The sequence below is a fragment of the Aulonocara sp. 'chitande type north' Nkhata Bay genome, linkage group LG7 (assembly GCF_057382095.1).
Source record: "Aulonocara sp. 'chitande type north' Nkhata Bay isolate Kocher_YH1m ecotype deep benthic linkage group LG7, A_spYH_male_GT1.1, whole genome shotgun sequence".
NCBI lineage: Eukaryota > Metazoa > Chordata > Actinopteri > Cichliformes > Cichlidae > Aulonocara > Aulonocara sp. 'chitande type north' Nkhata Bay.
Window position 1 is genome coordinate 13,471,740 of NC_141350.1, and position 15,192 is coordinate 13,486,931.

General features: G+C 41.5%; 1 protein-coding gene across 3 annotated transcripts; it reads left to right on the forward strand.

The window, feature by feature from the left end:
- The first annotated feature begins 110 nt into the window (after nt 1–110).
- dapk2b (death-associated protein kinase 2b) lies at nt 111–15,192 on the forward strand. 3 transcript variants are annotated; one of them, XM_086298716.1, is made up of 12 exons: nt 112–270; nt 837–1,010; nt 6,449–6,670; nt 7,424–7,562; nt 8,588–8,717; nt 8,834–8,882; nt 8,975–9,001; nt 9,092–9,244; nt 9,701–9,746; nt 12,649–12,738; nt 12,854–12,940; nt 14,250–15,191. In XM_086298716.1, the coding sequence occupies exons 2-12, from the start codon at nt 934–936 to the stop codon at nt 14,325–14,327; spliced, it is 1,098 nt and encodes a 365-aa protein (XP_086154842.1). In that variant the 5' UTR covers nt 112–270; nt 837–933; the 3' UTR covers nt 14,328–15,191. The 3 variants fall into 3 exon arrangements, with proteins under 3 accessions (XP_086154843.1, XP_086154842.1, XP_086154841.1); XM_086298717.1 differs by lacking the exons at nt 12,649–12,738; nt 12,854–12,940; nt 14,250–15,191 and adding an exon at nt 10,444–12,633 and having other exon boundaries at nt 111–270; XM_086298715.1 differs by lacking the exons at nt 112–270; nt 837–1,010 and having other exon boundaries at nt 5,026–6,670; nt 14,250–15,192.

Consider the following 15,192-nt stretch of genomic DNA (forward strand, 5'->3'; position numbering starts at 1 on the left):
TCTGTTAGGACGCACCGAGCAGTTATCCGAGCTATCTTTACTGACAGCCTGCCACGCTCGCGCTGCAGTTTCATAATAGAGCCATCAGAGGGAGGGACTTTACGCGCACACAAAAGCCTGATGGTGATACCACCGGTGACAGAAAACAGCAGCCATCCACCCCGGAGGAGCTGTTTTCTGGCCCCAGCTGCAGCTATGAGACGAGGAGACCAACTGTAGGAGACGTGGACACTGATGCACCTTTATCATCAGCTCTGCAGCTGACTGAAGGTAAGACCCGGTGTTTTTAACTGCAGCCAGTTTTGTTGATACACTTGCGAAAAACTCATGAAACTTGCCAGAGAGGAAGTTTGTGGTAATTCAGCTTGTGAACATCTTTTTTTTTTTCTCTATCTCTTTGTGTACACATACGTGTTCACTCCCATGCTGCACAGTTACATTTTATCTCTAAATCCTTATTCACAATTGTCACAATGGCCATGTTCTGATATTTACAAAGCCTGTGTAACTGCCATTCTCAACCTTTTTAACCAGACATAATGTTTCACAACAGATGCCCTGCCCTAATTAGCCAGAAATGTTCTTTTCATTTGTAATCCTCATTATACACTGTTATGCTGCTCAGACGCTGTTGTGCAAGTTGTAGTTTAAAGCCTGTAATACTAGTGAAGAACAAAGAGGACCCTTTTTTCTGTGCTGTGTTACGGTGTTAAGGCTTTCCCAAGAGCAAGGTGAAAGTAGCTCTAATTCAGTAAACGAATACCTTACAGCAAGCTGCAACTTGTAGTAAACATTTTCATCACTGCGCTCACAAACCAACTCATCTTTGTGTGCAGGAAGAGTACTCCTGGGGAGGCACAACAACTGGCATTACTGGAGCATATCGAAGAGGCTGTTTTACATATCTGTTTTACATATTAAGGAGCTACATCAATGAGGACGCCCGGCATGGCGGTATTCAAGCAAGAGAACGTGGAGGATTTTTATGAAATTGGAGAAACACTGGGAAGGTGAGGATTTGTTCACGATTAGTTTTTATGAAGGATGTCAATGAGAGGTTATTTGATCCCCACCTCTTAGAAGATGATCCTTCACAGTTTGTGTGAGTCAGAGGGTGAGTCAGTTTCCCTTGCAAGTGCTTGATCCGGTGGTGGTCCTGTGTATGTAGGTATGCAAACAGCTGGCCTGTCTAAGCTTGAACTGGGGAGTGTCGTTGGGTTAAAGTGGGCTGAATTTTACAGCTAGAGATAACGTACCAAAGCTAAACGCACTCGAAGAAAAGAAAACAGCCCTGTTTGGGGGTCAGATTTGTCAGTCCAGGAACGCAAATGAATTGTGAGCGATTTGCTTTGCATGGTCTGACTGTGGGGCGGTGGACCAGGGTGTCGAAGTGCTGCGAATAAACCCCGTAAAGAGCAGACGTGAAGGAAACTGAGGAAATAAGTTACAGGAAGTTGGTAGATTACAATATGGATTGAGGAAGCTACGCCAATTTTGCACGGAAGGACAGCTTGGGCATGTGCACCACTCGATAACAGATTGAGCGGGTGTAAAAGCAAAGCATCTGACCTGTAGCCTTTCACCATTAATCCCAATATGCACTGTGTCCCAGTCTTTGTTGGGACATAGCTGCTTTGACACACCCTGATCCAGACCTGCTGTTGAAATGACTCCTTCAAAACTATAAAAAAAATAACCCAAACAAAAAACAGAAGAGGAAGACTTTTCAGCAAAGGCCTCGTGTAGCATGAAAAGTTCAAATGTATAAATATGAAATATTTTTACAGTAATCAGGCTTTGAGTAAAGCACTCACGTCTGATGGTTAAAAATAATGATTCACGAACAGTTAGCTGATCAATAAAATGAATAAATTATCTAATACTTTACGTAGTTTGCAAAGTAAATAGATTGTAAGCACCGTTTAAAACAAAAAAAGTACTGTTTGCACAGAGGCAACTCAAAAGCTGCTCATATCACCACAGACTAGTAGATGATTTATTAGGTTACATCAAGTAACCTAATAAATAAACCTAAGAAATTCCTTTAAAAGACTTTTAAAAACTTATATAAAAAAAAAAAGCTGAAATACCCTTTAAACCCCTGCAAGACATGGCAGACATGGGAATGTGTTGCTCAAAGCTGAGCTGGTTTTCATGAGAAAACCTTTGCCTGAAAAGCAAAGGGGACTCTGCTGTGGGCTGAGTGCATGTTTAACATCAGCATGTTGAAAATATGTGACCCTTTAAGCTACCGTGGTTAAAAGCCCTGGTTAGCTTTCTGAGTAACCAAACCTGTTACATTTTATCTTTCTGCAAAAGACTTTTCACTCACACTCACAGTTTTCTGGTGAGCCGCGGGGGACGTGTTTTAGCCCACTCACAGTTTTGACAGCCTCACGGGTTCAGAGCCCTCCACTCACATACCTCAGTGGAACTGTTACTCAATTGTCCTTTAAGAGTGTGGGGAAATTTGGCGGAGGGAGGCAAAAACTGTGTGACGTATTTGAGATGTCCTGTGCTGTGGTACTGTTGCACCATTTCTGGAAATTGAATTAATCATGTTGACAGGTTTCAATGTCTCACAGCCCTGAAAAGCAGTACTGAGTGACTGTTTCCACTAATGACACAGAGTTTTGGGTAAACCTGTCAGCCCTTTGACATGCGGGGCATGCTGTGACAAGTGTACCTTTCTTTCCATTCGACTGATGACACTTATGACATCATACAGTACAAAGTGTTAAAGTCCGAACCAAAAGATGCCTTTAACAGGAAGCGGTGAGCTGTAACTGAGCATCAAGGTAAGGCTGAGAAAAAGGTCTTCATCTGAGATGCTGGACCCTGTTTACAAGTGAGCTTGTGTCCTTGTTGGCTCATAACAACTGATAGCTTTTAGTAGATAAGTAGTGCGTAGTGAGTCAGTGTCAAGAAACTACCATCTGTTAAACCCGCCCTCCCCCCCCCCCAAAAACATGCAGACTTTCCCCAAAATTTGAATGCTGAATTTACTTTACACCATGGTTTCACTCTGACTTCCTGAATGCTTTCATGTTGACTTCTAATGGTAATCCCTTGACTTTTCGTCTAGCACCACCGTGTCTTTATTGCTATGTATGAAAGGTACAGCGAGTGACGTGATCCCAGGGTGAACTGTATGACTCTAACGATGCCTTAAATTGAATCTGGTCAGTTTGTTAATGTGTGGCTTCTTACAAAATACCTGCAGAAACTCACAAGACACCTATACTCTGTCTTGACGGTGAGATGGATATTTAAACATTAGTTATACTGACAGGAACAGCAGCATGTTTGTCACTGCTTAAGTTGACATTGAGGTGAAAACTCATCTGTCCATTAACACAGGTTCACAGAGTTTTTGCTCTCCAATCTGTAAACACTGCAGGAGCATCTTCCTGATATGCATCACTGCCCTCTGGAATATCCAGAGGGCAGTGATGCAAATTTTAGGTTGCGGTGCTCGAACAATAAATGCGTTGAAGTGAAAAGAGCCCACAGGGCAGGCACACAGCTGTTTCAGATTACCAAAAAGTACTAGAATTTCTCTGTCTCTATAGCTTCGAAACATTCCTGCTGTTGTGTAAGTTGGGGAAATAAAGAGAGAAGGGAGTTTATTTGCTGCAGCCTAACTGAAGGACCTCCATGTTGACCTTTTGGACATCCCCCAGAGTTCCAATACTGACAGAAATTGTCCCATTACAAACAACACTAATGCCTCACAGATGCCGGTGTGTGCGTGTGTGGCTGGACTTAAATACCAGTGGGAATCTAGAGATTACTTTAGGGCTTAAATGCGGAAAGATTTCACTTACAGCGTAAAAAGCAGAAAATGTGGGAGACAAATTGGGTTTTCAAGCACCGGTAGAATTTTAAAAGTTGGAGCTGCGTCCCGGCAGCCCTCAATGGCATTTGATTAGTTGCCTGGTTAGGAACAGCTTTCTGGGTCAACAGCGAATCTGGCGCTCTTCGTCATCCTGGTGGTTGCTCAGTTGAGAAACATGTTTAAATATTGGGTTGGCACCACTTGTCGGAGCATTCCTTCAACCTTGGCTGTGGCTAATGACCTTCAGCTGTTGGAAGTGGAAATTCTGCGGAGAGATGGCACTTTCAGCCCCGCTGGCCGGCTTAGGGCTAAGACAGACGGCACGCCTGGCCTTTTGTGGAATACCACCTCCCCCAGCATCTCTTTCCGCTGTTACTCTGCACTTCGTAGCAATGCTGGAGTAAAGCCCCTCTGCTGACATTTGTGTTGGGTGCTTTTTCACACATGAACTACAACTATCATCTCAAGGGCTTTTTCTATTTGCCATTAGTTATCAGGCAAATCAAGGGGACTGCTCATGCCCCAGTGATGGATCAGTTCCTCCCCTTGGGGTAATTGATGGATGTTTTTGCAAGTGGAATTCACTGAGTGACTTCCCCACCTCTTCAGTTAACACATTATCATCTCTAACAGGGAGGACTCGAGGGTGGAGACGTCCTGTGAATAGATCAGGCAGAGGGAGGATTTGAGATTCCATGAAGCTGTGCTTTATCACTCCACCCGCTCTCTTTTTATTTTCCTTTTAAGGAATGTGCGTGGGATTCTTTGTGGATTATTGCCTTAACGTATGTTTCCCCACTCTCTCTTTTTCCCCCCTGCAGTCTCTGCTGGGACATGTTCACACATGAATTAAATGATCTCAATAATAACTTCAAGGACTTTAGGCTTTTAATGTGTTTCCAGAACCTGAAAGCTATAGGAAATGCATCAAATCAATCTAAAGTTAAAGATTCCCTTGTCTTATTAGACGCACAGGTGAAACAACCACATGTAGTTCAGTGCAAATCCCCTTGCATCAAGCACTGCAGCACTTTAAAGAAACTCATACGCTTGTTTTTTTTCCCCTTGTGTATCAGAGATGTTCAGTTTTTTTGTTGAAGTGCTGCTGTATCAGACTGCGTCATATTTGTTTAAAGGTTTTAGACTTAATCTCTTCATTGAGGTTGTAATTGAAAGTCTGGGTTTATGTGGTCCCGCATTTACATAATTTTACATTGTTATTTTTGAGCATGTTTCATAAGAGGCTTAGCATAGTCAATGTAACAGCAGGTGTGATCACAGAGCACCGGACAGGGCGTGCCACAAAAACATGAAAACTGGCTCAACCATCTCGCACCGATGTAGGGTTACAGAGTCAGTAGCTGGTTTAAAACCACAAAGATAGGATTTAATCCCTTAATTTGTTTCTGGGTGCACATTGTAAACACCCTGAAAATACAAGTGTGAACTGTAGTGTGTTGTGGGTGTACAGATCTTCCTTGCACACCTCCTTTCTGCCCTTCTTTCTTTTCCACTCCTGCAGTTCAAGCGGGGGCTCTCACTCACCAACAGCAGAAGAAATGTGGCAGGTAAAGCAAGACTCTGTTTCAGTCTGGCTATTCTTAGCCCTCTAGACACAGATTGGACAGCCTCTCACAGCCACTCTGGAATTTCTGTGTGGACAGTTATGTCCAAAATTCATGAAATGCCTGCCAATTATTGTCTTTCCCCCTCTTTGGGAATTTTTCCCTCCACATTGTCACAATGTGTCTGTGCTTCAAACATGAAAATTCTTCGGTCCTCAAGCTTTAATGTGTTTTACCCAACCATTCCCTCCTATTCAGTAAAACTCTTGCCAGTTCTGTCACCACATAAGCCCTTGTATGTCGTTGTGGCATCACGCAGAAGGATGAGAAGCTTGTGTTCACAATAGGGTGGGCAGGTCATCCCCCAGCAACAGGAAACAACAAAGCAGCAGTAGTATGACAGCAAGCTTACTCAAGTGCTGGTCTGATATTAAAGCCACAGAAATATATTCCACCAACTGGAGTCAGTACTGAAGCTCATTAATAATAAGATGCCATTAAAGATGTCGTAAGCTCATGTCTGACTATCACTTCTAACTAACATTCAAAACAAGAACGCAATGATTCACTGAACAATATTGTCAAAGACACACCTCTGTTGTGATTTGCTTTTCTTTCAGTGGAGTAAACACTTGAGCTTGCTCCACTAAACTTGACAGGAAGTTAAAAGGAGTAGGAGGACAGAGGCTCTCTCAGCACCACCAGATTGTCTCATTGTCTCGCCAGGAAACAGGAAGTGATGGACCATACCGCAATTTTTCAGTCATCTGTGTACCAGAGCTTCCTCACCAATATCCTGTGGCTAAATGCAAAGAATGTTATTAGTTCTATTCCTTTAAAAAAAAAAAAAAAAAAAAAAAAAGATGGTAGATACTACAAATCCTGATGCACGTAAATCAGTTGTCACGTTGAATGATAATGGGTGTAACAAGAAGAGTGTTCAGAGATCACATCCTCCACCAAGATGCAGGATGTTACTGCTTTTCCCGTGCTCTGTATGCTCTCTTGGCACTTTTTGTGGTGATTGCTTCTCTTTTGTCTGCAGTGGGCAGTTTGCGATTGTCAAGCGATGCATAGAGAAGAGCACAGGCAATAAGTACGCGGCCAAGTTCATCAAGAAGCGCCTGAGCGGGGCCAGCAGACGGGGTGTGAAAAGAGAGGAGATTGCGAGGGAAGTGGACATCCTGCAGCAGCTCCAGCATCCCAACATTGTAGCGCTCCACGATGTTTACGAGAACCGGACAGATGTTGTGCTTATCCTCGAACTGTGAGTCACCACAAGATTCTGCAATGCATTGCAATATCCACACAGTCACAACAATAAAGTTTTATCATGCTTTACTTCTTGAAAACTCCAAACATCTATGTACAATAGATAAGAGCCTGCATAACATAAAATGTGTTTTATTGGGATTGAAAAGTTATGTCAGTGCAGTCTTTTGAATGTTTGGCAGGAATACTGTAAAACTGCAAAAGTCCACTCATCTGTGAGTTTATTTCTGTTTGTTGAAGCTGTGTTTGCTGAAAACCATTTGCCCCTGATCATGTCTGCCAGAAAGAACCAAATGTCTCTTGCAAAGTCAATAATGCTTGTGCTGAAAAGAGGCCAAAAAGGGCCCCCGTCTGGGGTCGCTGAGTGCCGAGAAACATGGCAGGCCTGATTAGGACTAATTGAAAAACTCAAACAAAAAATATGACTAATGGCTGCAGAATAACGCACTGTCCTTCATTCTCATTTTCTCTGTATGAATGGTAGAGAACATTGTGCTTATGGGCCAAGGTTTCATACCATTTTTTCAGTTATGTTTATGGAAAAATACATTGGCCCATAAGTAGGGCAAATGGACTAAAAACAGAAGCAAGTTGGCACCACAGACAAACATATCTCAGGCATCCAGGGCTTGTGCATCAAATTTCCTGAGAACACACTTTAGATAAAAATGCTAGCAAGGGCTTGCTCCAGATTGTCTGAGCCCACAGTCACCGAGTGTCAGTTTGTGTGTGTTTGTGCGTATTGCAGGGTCTCTGGAGGAGAGCTGTTTGACTTCTTAGCTCAAAAGGAGAGCCTCAGTGAGGAGGAGGCCACTCAGTTTATCAAGCAGGTCCTACATGGAGTGCAGTACCTCCACTCCAAGAAGATTGCACATTTTGATCTAAAGGTAAACGTGCTTCTCCTGTGCTGCGCATCTTAAACTGCATTTGTTTTCTGTGAAACAGTTAAACTCTTTACCTCCATAGCACCTGTATTACTACGCACAAGCAATGCCATAAAGACCTTATGTATATGTATCTATCTATCTATAGCAGGTGTTTAATGCACGTACTGCACAGTTCTGCTATTCTGATTCACACATCCTTCCTGTTGTTTGTGGCCACCATCCAAACTCTCAGATACCGACACTTCAAAGTTATCTCTTTAGTTTCAGAGCTGTATCGCCCACGTTTCTATCTGAAAGTCGCTATCCTGTCTGATTTTTTTTCTAGCTGTGCATCTACGTTCCCAAGGTCTATTTTCATCAGATCAGTCAGCTATAACACCCATTAACCCTCCTGTTTAACCCCATTTTGACTTGGAATTTTACTTGAGAAATTCTTATCCCCCTTTTTGATTAAAATAAAGCTTCAGAACAGCTAAATAAACACAAGCCAACCCCAGCACCATAACCCTTCAAAGTCAATGTGAATGGTTCTTGATTTGCAGGCCTATTATATTGCACAGAGCCAAAGGGCAGCGCTGGGAAACAGGGAGCCCCTTTGACAAGTTTCCACAAGAGGCCACATCTTACTAATTGAATGCAGAACTGGGTGATAGTGTTCCTTTTTTGTTGTTGTTCCCTTTATGCCCCATATGAATCTGGTGAGCATATAACAGTAGAAATGTAAGAATGGCTCATTGTGAGTCCTCTTCACTGATGATGCTTTTGTGTTGATAACTGAAGGTGGATTAGGTACGCAAAATAACAACGCACTAGGTGTTTGAGTCATTCATGCCTGAAGCCTTGATTTTCAGTTCACACTGACACACCTTTACACTAATTAGCGTGATTAATTGTTTTTCTCTAATGCTTCCACAAAAGGAGGATTTCTCCAGGTAACTTGTTGCTTTTGTCTGTATTACTGAGCCTTGCTATTAGTGGAAATGTGCTGACATACATGCTTTGTTTCTTTATTTGCATTGGTGCAGCCTGAAAACATAATGCTGCTGGACAGGGATGCCACCTTACCCCGCATCAAAATAATAGACTTTGGACTAGCACACAAAATACAAGATGGGACGGATTTCAAAAACATTTTTGGCACCCCTGAATTTGTTGGTAAGTTTTTCTTTCTTTTCTTTTTTCTTTTTTATTGAGCTTGACGATTTTAATGAGATGCTTGATGTTTGGCCAGACGCTGTTTGTGATGTTGAGTGTGTGTTGTCTATTTTCAGCTCCAGAGATAGTCAACTATGAGCAACTGGGCTTGGAAGCAGACATGTGGTAAGAGCTTTTAATTACCTCTGACTCTGCTGACATCTGCACAACAGGTTGCAGTGCATAACTTTGGATTAATCTTGCGCCTTTTTTTGCAGGAGCATCGGCGTCATCACATATATACTGTAAGTTGAGATTCACAACGTCCGGGAATTTTAATGTATCTACGATTATCGACTGAGTCACGCATGCAAACGTTTGTGCTGTTGTTTCAGTTTGAGCGGCGCGTCACCTTTCCTCGGTGACACAAAGCAGGAAACGTTAGCAAACATCTCAGCGGTGAACTACGAATTTGATGAAGAGTTCTTCAGCAGTACCAGTGAGCTGGCCAAGAACTTTATCAGAGGGCTCCTGGAAAAGGAAACGAGGTAAAAGAGGAAAAAAGAAGAAGAAAGAAATTAGGTTACTAACAAATAGGTCAAGGCCAAAGGTCAGGTTTGAAATTTCATTACAAAGCCCAGTACCAGGCGGGGCTATGCTTTATAAAATCCTAATGAAGTGCACTCCTGACCCACATGAGAATAAACAGCCAGCCAGCCAGTAAGGATATATTTCTGCTGCACGGTGTGATATATAAAACCAGAAAAGAAAACTATTACAAAATGTTGCAAAAACACTTTCTTTGTAAAATGTGATCCTCTTCTTACTTTCTGACATGTGTTTCCATTTAAGCGTTTACGTGCACCTTCGGGAAACTGAATATTTCTGTGGAAGTTTGGTCTCGCTGTAATCCTTAGAGTCACCGTCTGCTGCACGACTGACCTACGTGCCCTGTCTGATGGAGTTGTTCTGGCATATTTACACAGCTGCATTTTCTCTTTTAGAAAACGGATGACAATAGAAGATGCACTGAATCATCCTTGGATTAAGGTATGGACATGATTTATGCAGTAGTGTTGCATGGTTTGTATAATCTGTGACTGTTGTCAGCACTTCATTCCCCCCTGCCCCCCCTTCTACGAGGAGTAAAATCTATTGCAGCTAATGTCAAAGGTAACATACGGGGTAGCAGGATCTTTTTTTTTCTCCAGTGTTCACTCCCACTAACTGTGTACTTGTCCTGGATAGATGTTTCCATACTGTCCCACAGTTAAAGTATGTATATTGTTCCTGTTTGGGAATTTTTGTTTTTCCCTTCACATCTCACACTCATCTCATCCATCTTCACGCCATCTGCAATATTCCTTTTGTCTACAAAGTCAGTGGTCTGACTCTTGCAATATCTCGCTACTTGTATTTTAATGGAATGGAAACTTAACATTGTGCTGTGGTGAAGCCGTCTACCTCCCACTCAGGCTGATGAAATGCATGTGAGTGGTGTTTTGCTGTGAAGTCCTCATCCTGTTTTGATGCAAGCATGGATCCGGGAAACCTTACACGCTCACCAGGAATATTTGCTGTTTTTTGGCACCCCTTATCAGCCGTGGCTTTCGCTCTGGGGTCACACACTAATCCTCCAGTGCCACGTCTGCTGGGATTTTTCACTGCTATACGTGTTTTCGAGATGCAACAATAAGACATCCTCTCACTCAGTCTCCCTCCCCCACCCCTACCCTTCTGTCTGAAGTCCTGCGGCCACATGGAGGAGGACAGCGCTGCCTCTGAGAAGAAAGCAAAGCAGTTGAAGACAAAACTACTTAAAGAGTACACTATCCAGTCGCACTCCAGCATGTCCCAAAACAACACATATGCCAACTTTGAGCGTTTTGCCCATGTATTGGAAGACATCGGATTAATGGAGATGGGATTGTCCGAGGTGGCGGAAGCTTACCGCACCCTGCAGGGTGACATAGAAGCACTGCTCTCCATTCACAATGACAAGGAAGCTTGGTACAAGGAGGAGCGGGACACCGCAAAGAAACAGCTCTCGCAAGCCTGCCACGAGTTTCGCAAAGTGGAGGCCACCAGGAAGCTGGTGCAAGAAGACATGAAGGCAGTAGATGTTTGTCTGGAGAGTATCAGCAAGAGGTACAACCACAGGCAGGGCCAACTGGATGCTCTGAGGCAGGAGCTGAACTCTGAGCTCCAGTGGCTCCAGGATCTGATGGGCTCTTTGCATCCTGAGGGAACCAGTGGTAGCATCCATAACAGAAGTCTGAGCACACATGTAAAGAAAGCACTGGAGGACCTGCTGCATCTGACTTGTGAAGGAGAAGTCTGCTCTGAGGCTGAACAGCCCCTCACTGAGTCTGGCTGACATAAACCATTGAAAAATCTTCTAAGAGTCAACAATTTTTCTTTCTTTCTTTCTTTTTTTTTAAAAATTGCACTCTTTAAATTTTATTTATTTATAGATTTTCTTTATTGTTTAAACAAAAAAGATAAAGAGTTAAAGGAGAAGATGGTTATATCAGTTAATAAAGCTAGCCTGGCTTTGTCCGAAGGTTAAACAAACATAAACACACATTATAAACACTATTTTCTGCATGTTCTCCCTCTCCCTCCGTGAGTACCCTCCAGGTTCGACCCACAGTCCAAATACATGCACATGTACATGTAATTCTAAACTGGCTGAAGGTGCCACTGTGAGCGTTAATAGTTGTCTCTCTCTCAGTGTTAGCTTTGCGACAGGCTGATGACCTGTCCAGAGTATACCCCGCTTCTGCTGGGATAGATTCCAGTCCCCTGAACTGAATGAAGAAAATGGATGGACATTATCAATTATAGAAATCTTAGTGCATTAGGTTTTGCCATTATTTTAAACAAATATCTACATTCTGGGAGGAGACCGTAAGGCAGACCTAAATCATTCCGGAGAGATTATATCTCTTAGGTATTTTGGAATGCCTCAGGTTCCTACAGAAACCCCCATTGAACCCTAACCCCCAGGTGACTAGAGAGAGGGGGTTTTGCCTCTGCTCATGGACTGCTGCCCCGAGCGTTGACATCTCTTTTGTTGACTTTTGACAGAGTCGGCCTGCCTTTTTTCTTTAGTAGGCCAAAGATAAGCTGAGCTTTAATTTCTTACTGGCTCTGGAATGCTTTTTAAATGACAGACAAGTATTGATCTTAACAGCAGGTACAGCAGCAAACATGATTAGTCCTTTAACTGGGATAAGTGGCACAATATTTTATTTTATTTATTTATTTATTTATTTTTGTGACACATGGATTTATTAAAACTACGTTTATTTATTAATTTGGTGTTTTCTGCCTGAGCATTTAGCAGATTATTTTAGCTGATTTAGTAAAACTAAATGAAACAAATGTACTGTGCAATGGTTCTCTCAGTGGAGTGAACGATAAGTTCAAATGTTTTTTTATTGACTGATCTAAGTTTTTTTTAATTGCAATTTTCTTTTTTATTGAAATAATAATTAATCCTATTTAATACTCCATTTGTAAATGATAGTGTTTTAAAAGAAAGGATCTTTTTTATGGATTTTAATGTGCTCTATTGCTGAAGGTTGAGTTATTTATTTCAAAAGTATTTTCTATTTCTTTCTTTGAGATGTTTTTGCGCTAACCATAAAAACAACATCTATGATAAGATCTTATCTATCTAAAAATTTCTCACTTCCTTTGCCAGTATTAGCGTCTGAACACTCAGCACTCTTTTGTCTTTGTGCGCTGACATTTTACACTTTTGTCAACCATGAAATAAATCTTAATTAGAAATTATGACTCTTTTTTTTTTCTTTTCTTTTTTTAATTTCTGTCATTCATGATCTGAAATGTCTTCATGGTATAGCTGATTATATTAGACAAGCACATGCGCACAGCTGACGTGAGGGACAGTTCTGCTTTCTGACATCTCACTGTGTTTCTGCAGCCTCTGAACCCCAGACAGGCCTTGGTGAAGAGACTATCAGTGGTCAACTTGGAGAACTTCAAGAGACAGTATGCTCGACGCAGGTGGAAGGTAAAATGCAGCCTTGGTACCAACTTGGACTATTACTTAAAGGAAGATTGCATTAAAAAAAATTGCACGTCTTGCTTTGTAACCCATTTCTTTTTACTTTTGTCGGTTTCAATAGCTGTCATTCAGAATTGTGGCTCTGTGCAACCACCTAACACGAATCATGAAGAACCATAAGAATGAGAAGCTGCCTGAGGAGGATGGGGTAGGTTGCCGTGCAATGGTTTACATTAAACTGACACACATTGAGCTGCTCTCATTTATATTGCTTCAACCAACAGCTGGTTAGTTTAACTTTGCAAATACATTCCCCAGATACTTTATTGGGTACATCTTGTTAGTGCCAGATTAAACCCTTTTGACTTCTGGACTGCCTTAATTCTTGATGGCAGAGATTCAGAAAGGTTTTGGTCCATGTCGACGTGATTGCATCACACACTTGCTGCAGATTTATTGGCTGCAGATCCATGATGTGAATCTCCCGTTCCACTACATTCCAAAGGTGCTCTATTGGACTGAGATCTGGTGATTGTGGAGGGCATTTGAGTACAATGAAGTCATTAAGTTCATAAAGGTAGTTTAGGATGATTTGACCTTTGTGACATGGCAGCCATGAGGAGATGGGTACTCTGTGGAGATGGACATGATCAGCAACAATAATAAAGCGGGCTGTGGGTTTTTTTTTTTTTTTTTTTTAAACGATGCACATTTGAAACTAAATTGTGCAAAAAAGTTATCCCTACATCATTAAACTACCAGCCTAAACTGATAAATCCGTGCATGCATGGATCTGTGCTTTCATGTTCTTTACTCTAAATTCTGATTCTACTATCTGAATGTCGCAGCAGAAATCTGGACTTAACAATGGGCAATGATATTTCAATCTTCTGTTGTACAATTTTGGCGAGTCTATGTTTCCTGGTCAATAGGAAACATTTTTTTTCTGGCCATTCTCTGTAATTCCTAGAGATGGTTGTGCAGGAAGAATCTCAGCAGTTTCTGAAATACTCAGACTAGTTCTCTGGTAACAACAATCATACTACATTCAACATCACTTAAATGACCTTTCTTCCCCATTCTGATGCTCCTGTTGAACTTCAGCAGGTCGTCTTGAGCATGTCTACATGCCAAAATGCATTGCACCATACTGCCATGTGGCTGGCTGATTAGATATTTACTTAATAAGCAGGTGCACTTACTAATGTGGTGATGAGTTTCTTTTATTGTACACTATTTCCACAGCATTTACAGATGTAGATGTCTAACTATTTCTCTGGGAGTATCTTTACAACAGACATTGTGTTCCACAGTGTTGCAGTGTAGCAAGCACAGTTTTATCCTGCTATATGCTGCTGGAGCTAAAAAAAAAAAAAAAAAAATAGAGAGAGATATGTAAAAGAATGCTTAGAGTCTTTGAGCTGTCTCCAGTTGTGGAGACTCACAATTGTCACAATCACCACAAACAGTAACTATGTTACAACTGTTTCCTAACTGGGATGTGTTGGTCTTGTCAGAGGAATTGTGAAAGCGACCAAGAAGAAGAAACTATGAAGAGGAGACCAAGGACCAGAAAGAGAAGCAGCACTTCCTGAGAGCAACCCTCAGAGTGTCCGTCAGACATGCAGAACAGTGACTTTGCACCTTTATTTAGGGCATGCTCTGCAACTGTTATACCCCACTAAGCATAGTTACAATATATTTTGACATGACAGCAGTAAAAGTAGATTTTTTTTAGAGTTTAAGGCAACTTCTTCATTCTGAATCAGCACAACTTCTGCTGTATGTCGGACATCGTTCCGGCATGTTTAAACATGTGCTAATCTTGCACTAGTAGCTATAGCTTGATTGCTGTTGACAGGAACTGTTGTGTATGTTAGCATATATGTGAGCATATATATATGTGTATGCTATAGACAGCTTCTGTCTAAAAAGTTCTCAAGCTGTTGTTTGGCACAGTATTGATACAGATTGATTGATATATATTTTAACAGATGTTAGCATCCAGAGTGTTAAATTAAAGGGTTTAGCGCTGCAGGATAACAACATGACAGCAGATCTTCAAATGTTTACGTGTTGTGCTTAACGATGTTTTATCATTTACTGTTAACCTCAAGATATAAGCCCCTAAAGCATCTGTATACTATATGTTTACATAGGATATTTTAATTTGTGCAAATTTTTCTGAGACTGTAACTGTGTTTCATTGACGAGTTCACTGACTGCATGTATCTACGGTATGCCTAATATGTGAATCTAATTCTGCAGTTTTAAATGGAATTGATAAGTCTTGCAATACTTTCATGTATTTATAAATAGATATACATCATGTCTTAAGTTCACTTTTGCCTGTATCTTAGCCTTCAGTGTTTTCAAGAAGCATTTTACTTTCTTTATATGTGTATAAAGTGTAAATTGAGAATGTGTTAAATAAATTAATGAACCTTGTTACTTTGACCG

Bases quoted from the DNA above. Each gene is read 5' to 3' on its own strand.
- dapk2b (XM_086298717.1), top strand. From the start codon at position 934: ATGAGGACGCCCGGCATGGCGGTATTCAAGCAAGAGAACGTGGAGGAT. The intron at 7,563-8,587 runs GTAAACGTGCTT...GCATTGGTGCAG, and splicing joins TTGCACATTTTGATCTAAAG to CCTGAAAACATAATGCTGCT. The intron at 8,883-8,974 runs GTAAGAGCTTTT...CTTTTTTTGCAG, and splicing joins GGCTTGGAAGCAGACATGTG to GAGCATCGGCGTCATCACAT.